General features: G+C 49.6%; 1 protein-coding gene across 1 annotated transcript in view; it reads right to left on the bottom strand.

The window, feature by feature from the left end:
* Positions 1-6472: 6472 nt before the first annotated feature.
* Positions 6473-8035, bottom strand: part of SRCIN1 (SRC kinase signaling inhibitor 1) — a 65890-nt gene continuing 64327 nt past the window's right edge. The window contains exon 23 of the mRNA XM_059380365.1: positions 6473-7890. Within this exon, the coding sequence (XP_059236348.1) occupies positions 7876-7890 (15 nt within the window). The 3' untranslated portion in view covers positions 6473-7875. The remainder of the gene's footprint in view (positions 7891-8035) is intronic.

Raw genomic sequence — 8035 nt, 5'->3', positions numbered from 1 at the left:
GAACAAACCCATAGGAACAGATTAGAGGTTACTCGAGAATGGGGAGTGGTGGGGAATGGGAGAGACTGCTTAATGGCTATGGAGTGTTTTATGGGGTGATTAAAAAAGTTTGGAAACTAAAGAGAGCTGGTGGTTGGACAACATTGTGGATATGCTAAAGACCACTGAATCGTTAATTGTATGTAATGTGAATTTAGTCTCTTAAATTTAAGTTAAGGATACTCATAAATATGGTTGTATTAGAAATTGAGGTAAATACTAAATTTGGAATAATTTTGGAAGATTTTTTAAAAAGACTTATAGATATCTATTATAGATATTATAGATATCTATTGAGAGAAAGAGTGCAAGCAGTGGGGCAGGGGCAAAAGGAGAGAGAGACAAGCAGACATCCCAGGGTGGGGAGCCCGATCCTAGGACCCTGAAATCATGACCTGAGCTGAAATCAAGAATTGGACACTTAAGCATCTGACTGAGCCCCCAGGTGCCCCAGGTTTTTTGTTTTTTTGTTTTTCTTAAGAAAAAAATATCTTGGTGGGAATGTAAGTTGGTGCAGTCACAATGGAAAACAGTAGGGATGTTTCTCAAAAAATTTGAAATAGAAATACCATATGACCCAGTAATTCCACTTCTGGGTATTTATCCCAAGGAAATGAAAACACTGACTCGGAAAATTACATGCACCCAATGCCCACCGCAACAATTCCAATCTCAAAGAAGATGTGGTGTTATGTATACAATGGAATATTATTTGACAATGGAAAGGAATGAAATCTTGCCATTTGCAACAACATGGATGGATCTCCAGGGCATTAAGTGAAATAAGTGAGACAGAGAAAGACAAATATCATATGATTGCACTTATATGTGGAATCTCAACCACAAAACCCTGGCCAAACAGACAAACAAAAAATAAGCTCATAGATGTAGAGCACAGATTGGTGGTTGCCAAAGGTGGGGGATCAGGGGTGGGTAAAATGGGTAGAGGGGTCAAAAGGTACAAAATTTCAATTATAAAATAAGTCGTCGGGATCAGGCAGGGCATGATAACTATAGTTAATATTGTGTTGCATCTTTGAAAGTTGCTAAGAGTAGATCCTGCAAAGCTATCATCCTATGAAAACAATTCTGTGACTACGTATTGTGAAAGATGTTAACTAGTGACAGATGTTAATTACTGTGGCGACCATTTCACCAAGGACACAAGTGTGGACTCGTGTTGCCCACCTGAGACTAAAACAATGGATGTCAATTACACCTCAATCAAAAAAGAAAAGAAAAGAATCCTATTTATAATAGCATCAAAATTAATGAAACACCTAGGAATAAACAACAAAAGTGTCAAGCTTGTAGACAGAGAACTATAAAACATTGCTGAAAGAGAGATCTAAATAAATGGAAAAATAACCATGTTTCAGAGGACCTAACGTTTTTAAGATGACAATATTCCTTAAGTTGAACTACAGATTCAGCACAATTCCTTTTAAAATCTGATTTTTTTGTCTTTTTGGCAAAAACTGACAGCTTATCAAAAAATTCCTGTGGAAACACAAGGAACCTGGAACAAACAGTTTTGAAGAAGGAAACAGAATTGCAAGCTCGCATTTTTCAAACCTACAACCAGTCAAAACAGAGCAGTGCTGGTGTAAGGACAGACACTTATGTCATGCGAAACGTTTCTCTCTTTTTTTTAAGATTTTATTTCTCTCTCTTTTTTTAAGATTTTATTTATTTATTTGACAGAGAGAGAGAGAGAGATCACAAGTAGGCAGAGAGGCAGGCAGAGAGAGTGGAAAGCATGCTCCCTGCTGAGTAGAGAGCCCGATGTGGGGCTCGATCCCAGGACCCTGAGATCATGACCTGAGCTGAAGGCAGAGGCTTTAACCCAGTGAGCCACCCAGATGCCCTAAAATTTTACTTCTAAGTAATCTCTACACTCAATGTGGGGCTCGAGCTTTACAACCCTGAGATCAAGAGTCCCATGCTCCACCGACAGCCAGATGAGAGCCCCACATGAGAAATGTTTCTTTGGGAAAACTCCTAATCTATTTGAGTTGAACTAAGAGGAATGGGGATTTTTCCTTGCCGTTCTGGCATGGGCAGGTAGAAGGACCATGAGAGCTAAGGCAGAGAATCTGGGGATTTTCAGTTAAATTTCTGGGACAGTGACCAGGGGGTAGGGGATGGAGCTTTCCACCAGGTGTCATTATGGGTAGTGTCCATCATTCAGTCCATGTCAGTGGGTGTCAAGGGAGCCTGTCATCCGCCAATGGGCACAATGGCCCTGAGCCCAAGGTCCTGCACCAAGGATTGGAAACTCTGGAATTCTTAAGCCGCTCCGAGACCCTAGAAGAAGATGCCCAGGACTCAACAGATGTGCAGACAGCGAGGGAGAAGATGAGGGCTTCCCAGGTTTCTGTCGGTAAAGCAGTCTCTTTTCTCTTCCCAAGGAGGATCGGACTCGGAGGCCAGCTGGTCAGTTCCCTGTTTGCCCAGTCAGCCTTGCCCATCCGTCAAAGAGAGCTATGATCCCCACGGTCCACGCTGTCAGGGGTAAGGAGACACTTGGTGGAAGTGAGCGGTATCATGAAGCATTAAGGAAGCACGGCTACTGGAAGGGTTAAGTCTTGGGTTTGAATTCTGACTCCATCACATCATACCTACAAAGGCGCTGAGACTCAGTTTCCCCTCCCTTGGCCAGAGGATTGTTAGCTAGAGTGAGCCAGGGAGGCATCGCTGCACCTGTCCCTGACTGATGGCTCTGCGCTCACTCGTCCTTCTCGTCCCCCATCTTTTCTCTGCAACGCAGTCAGAGGGAACTTCTGGAATAGTGTCCGGACATGTCACTCTCTTTCTTGAAACTCTTCAATCGCCTTCCCCGGCTCTGGGGGAAAATTCCATCTTGTCTACCACATCCCGCAAGATGGGGCTCCTAGGACAGGGTTTCTGCCCACCACTTTGGCCTCATGGCCCACCCTTTCCCCTCCTTGCTCTACGTGGGTTTCATCCATCTTCCAGGACGCACCTCAGGGCATTCTGCCTGTGCCCCTCAGCCACCAGCTGCCATGCAGCCACTCAAATGTGACCTCGGGACTGGTCACCTTCTTTGAGTGGTCCACATGACTATCACAGCCTGCTTCCCTGGGTGCTGTTCGCTGTCGGTCACGATTCTGCTGAGGTATCCGGGTCATGTGTTGGCTGGCTGCCCCCCCCTCCCCAAATGCTAAGACTCAGGCCCAGGGAGATCAAGCAGACATTTTGTCGGCAAGCAGACAGTCGGTCAGCATTTGAAGGGTATATGAAGGGCCTGGCGTGATTCCTGGCATGCACTTGATCTTCTCATTTGTTACTTGATCTTGAACTGTCAGTGAATGGGGTCATTCTAGGAGATGAAGGGGATTTTGGCCACTTTCCCAGCTTTCTGGGAATAGGATTCAAGAGAGAAGGCAAGACCTGCCCACCTTTTAAAAAGAATATAAGGGATGAAGTCTGTCTGTTGGAGGGTCTGAAGGGCTCCTCAGTGGGAATGGGGGTTGGGCCACTCATGGAGTTCCCATTCCTCCCACACGGTGAGCCGTCTTCAACCTCTAGTCTCCAAAGAGGCTACTGGCCTTTAGGGGAAGACAGTGACGGGGGCTTCTGTGAGTTCTGGAATAGTGTTGCTCTAGGACAGTGTCATTACCTCATAGGACAGAAAGTCTGGTGTTTGCTGGAGGAGGGACAGGAAACCCAAGAATACCCCAGGCCTCAGTCAAGCTGGAGAATGCTTCGAAGGGCCACCTCAAGAACCCTTAGAACATGCTGGAACAGTGGCACAGCCTTCAGAATTCCAGGAAAACCTGGAAAACACCATCAGGACATCTGGTCTACTCAACGGTGGAACAGATGGGATTCTGATGTGGTGACCTGGAAGGGTTCAGGCAGCTTGCTGGCAAGAGGGTCAGGGTCCAGGACTGCCACCCAACCAGGATCAAGGGTAAATCTCCTGTCAGGGGTCTTCCAGTTTCAGAGGACACCATGAGGTGAGAGGGGCTGGCAGGCCTTTGAGAAGGAGAAAGCAGAAATGCAGCATGATTAGGACTGAAACTACATCTGCGGACAAGCATTTTTCAGACTGTGGGTTTTGACACATTAGAAGGTCAAGAAGTCAATTTAGTGGGTTATGACCAAAGTGTTTAGAATTCAGCAGGAAATAGCAGACAGCATTGTATATAGTAAGTGCCCTTTCACTAAATGTATATTTCTTACATATCTGTGTGTGAGTGAATTTTTTTAAAGACTTTATTTATTTATTTGAGATCACATGTAGATAGAGAGGTGGGGGAAGCAGTCTCCCTGCTGAGCAGAGAGCCCAATGCAGGTCTCAATCCCAAGACCCTAAGATCATGACCTGAGGTGAAGGCAGAAGCTTAACCCACTGAGCCACACAGGTGCCAGTGTGTGAATTTTTTTTTTTTTTTTTTTAATTTGAAAGCTGCTGCTCTTGAAAGAATGGGTGACATCATGAAGGATCATCCCATTGGAAGGGCAGGAGGCCAAGACCCAACCCAGGTAGGTAATCAGACTCTCCTTTGTTCTGGGGGTTAAAGCACTGGGTTTGGGTTCAGGCAGAGCTGGATTCAAGTCCTGACTCTGCATCTTAGTAATTGTAGGACACTGGACCTGTGAGCAATGCTGGCAGCTACCTCACTGATGCCAGCTGTCACTGGGGGTAGGGGGGCACAGTGGGGAGTTAGCATCCTACAGTTAGCGGTGTTTGCTCCAGGGTCCTGAATGATGTGGCTTCTCTTAGGTCCTTGGGGCAGCAGCAGCCAGAGGGGCTCCTGTTCCCACCCCTCCTCTCTCAGGCCCTGCCCAGGAAGCTGCCCCCCAGTTACAAGCCTGAGATTCTCATCTCCGCCCGATCCATCCCCACCCCTTCCACCTGCCGGTGAGAAATAATGAGGCAGCAGCCTATAGAAAGGAGATCCAGGAGAGGAAAAAGAAACAAGTTTTATTTAAGCCCCAAACACTCGGCTAGAAAAACTGGAAAGGAAAGAGAGCGGAGAAGTGAGAAGAAAAAGGACATTAAAAAAGAGAGACAGAAAACACAGCAACCCTTTTCCATTTAGAAATTGTCAAGTTACACTGACAGAGGTCACAGAATATCCACAGAAGCCATCACTGCTACACCAACACAGGCCCTACGGGGTGGATGGGGCGGGGTGCGGAGGCGGGGCTCAGCCCCGGGGGGGCCCCACCTGGGCCCCCTCTCAGAGCCTTGGGCCCGGAGGCTCCTGGGGAAACAGCATATTGTGGAAGGGGCGGGAGAGGAACCCCCCATGCGAGTAACACAGCACAGTGGGCAAGGGCGGGGGGACCAGGTACAGGGATCCCCCCGACGTCTTAGTTTTCTCTTGGTCAAGCACACACTGATGGACGGAGCAGCGAGGCGCATGCAGCTGGGGGGCGGGGACGGGGGCAGTGACGTGCTGCGGGCTTTGGGAGGGCCGGGGGCTCTGGAGGGGCGCCAAAGCGAGGGCTGCAGGGTCGATGGAACACACACGCAGGCACTCCCACACGCCTGGGTCTACACAACTGTGCACACGCACACGCCCACACATACAGATCGCATGCATCTCCACGTACAGTCCTCTGTCGGCGCATATGTGGCCCGCACGCACACAAGCCACGCGCAGCCGCGCATGTCTGCGCGCGCGCGCGCGCGCGCGCACACACACACACACACACACACACACACTACACACCTTCTCATGCACCAGCATGCAGGTGGGCGCGTACTGAAGCCCCAGCAGGGAACATGCACCGAGTGCACACGCCTCCCCGCACACACGTTGTCTTAGGTCACACCTGTGCACACACACACACACACACAGGCTGCGCGCGACTGCACACAAACGCCTCTCAGCCCAGAAATGGGCAGGAACCAAAGGGAAAGAAAGATGCAAGTCCCACTGGGCGCTCCTTGAGTCGGTGGAGTGGGGCCCACAGCTCCCTCCGTCTGCCCCTCGTGGACGGACACCTCCTCCTCCCCCCACAAGGGGACATTCAACTCAGGACAAAGACGGTGGGGCACACATTCAGGTCACAGGGGCTCCGGGTGGGGGCAAGCGAAAAGTAGCAAGCAAAGAGTAATGGAGTGGAGGGAGGAGGGGGCACCACTCCCCCCGCCCCTCCCAGTCAGGGGGTCTCTGTACAGCCAAATCAAACCAAACCATTTCACTGGACCACGGAAGCCAGGCCGATGTGCCCATCCTCCAGCCCCCCTCCCCCGCCAAAACAGCGGCCAGGGAGGGAGCGCCGCGGTTTTCTTTTTTTTTTTCTTTTTTAAATATTTATATATATTTATATTACGTATATTATATATATATATAATATGTAAATATATTTTTAAAACAATATAAAATGTTAAGACACTTCACTTAAATGTAAAGAGTTGCCTGCAATTAAAAGTAATTGCATCATTGATGAGGTCCTTTTTTTTTTTTTTCCTATTTTCCAAGGGTTTTTTTTTTTTCCAGGAGGGATTTTTTTTTTCCTCTTCTTTTGTTATTTTTCAAAAAGGCCTGCTTGCCTTTGTACAAAAATGATCCAAAGCTAGAAAACAAGGATGAACCAACAAAAATGAAACAAAACAAAAAGAAAATGAAGAAACACAACCCCAGTCTCCCTTCCCTCCCCAGCCCTCAATGGCTCCCCAGGCTCTCCCCAAACACTGACCTTCCCGCCAGGCCCCAGGGACTAGGAGGGTCTGCCCCTTCAATGGCTCCTTCTTTCTGTGCTTATGCAGGGAGATTACTCCCCAGCCCTCCCCTGTGCTTACCCAGCTTTGTGCTCCAAATAGGAATCCTGCTCCCCAGGGGCCCTGCTCTATCTGCCTCCTCATCCCCCACCCGCATAACCCCCCTCCCCACCTGCTGGCCCCTCACTGTGCCCTCTGGGGGGCCTGGGGTTGAGAATCAAAATTTGTTCTTCATCCCCTTCTCAGGACTTTCTCAAAAGCCTCGTTGGCTCAAGACTGCAAGGCAGTCTTCCACAGGCCAGGTCTAGAGTAGCTGGCTGCCTGGTCAGGCCTCAGGGACCCTCAGGGATCTCACCGGGGGTCACCAGTTCCCCATTTAAAATTCATCTCACCCCCTTACCTGAAAACCCTCAAATCTCAAAAGAGGATGGTTAAAGGTCAAGTTGCTTGACCTTTGGGTCAGAGCTGCCCTCACTGCCCCCCCCACCAGCCCCTCTCTGTCCCCCCCACTTCCCTCACCACCAGACCCTTCCCACCCTCCAGGCCCCCAAATCTAGTTTTCTAGGCCCTTCATTCTTGCCCACCCTACCCCCATTAAATAAGTTAATGTCATTTAAAGTGCTAAATTAGGAAACCAAAAGTACCAAATAGCCCTCCTCGGGGCTGCCCTCTTTTAGGGCAGTGACCCCAAGGTCAGGCTGGCCGCTCAACCCACCGCCACCCACAACCCACCGTCCAGAAGGGCCCGCTCCTTGCTCGGCACAGGCCAGGCGGCTCCTCACCACAAGAAGGGAGTCCCAGGAAGCCAACTCCTTTCCAGGACACACAGATTCAAAGGCCTCACGCCTGCCCCCAGCCCAACCACCCCCCAACCCTGGCCTCCTTCCGCAGCCTATCCATCTTGACTCCAGGCCCACAGAGGCATGAGCAGCAGGGAGCAGAGCAACAGAGTTCAGTCACGGCGAGGTGGGGCCGCTCCAGGCCCAGAGGCTCCCTGCCAGGCCGATAGCGAGGTTGCTCCAACGTCCACCAGAGTTTCCTCCAGGAAGGTTTCCGAGGAAGGGGAGGGGGTGTCTCGCCGCTCCAAGTCTCCGTGGCTCAGAGTTTGTTCGGAGTGCTCTCAGGAAAGGACCTTAGGGTTCAGGGGCCTTAGGACGGATGTGGGAGGAAGCGTGGGTGAAGAGAAAAGGGAAGGAGGATGACAGGAGATGGACCATTTGGGGACAGGAAAACATGGGAAGGTGGTGTGTTTTGGTTTTTAGTTTTACTGTTTCGCTTAAAAAAAAAAAAAAA

This window comes from Mustela nigripes, chromosome 16 (assembly GCF_022355385.1).
Source record: "Mustela nigripes isolate SB6536 chromosome 16, MUSNIG.SB6536, whole genome shotgun sequence".
Classification (NCBI taxonomy): Eukaryota; Metazoa; Chordata; class Mammalia; order Carnivora; family Mustelidae; genus Mustela; species Mustela nigripes.
Note: the sequence above shows the minus strand (reverse complement) of the source record. Positions and strands in the feature narration are given on the sequence as shown.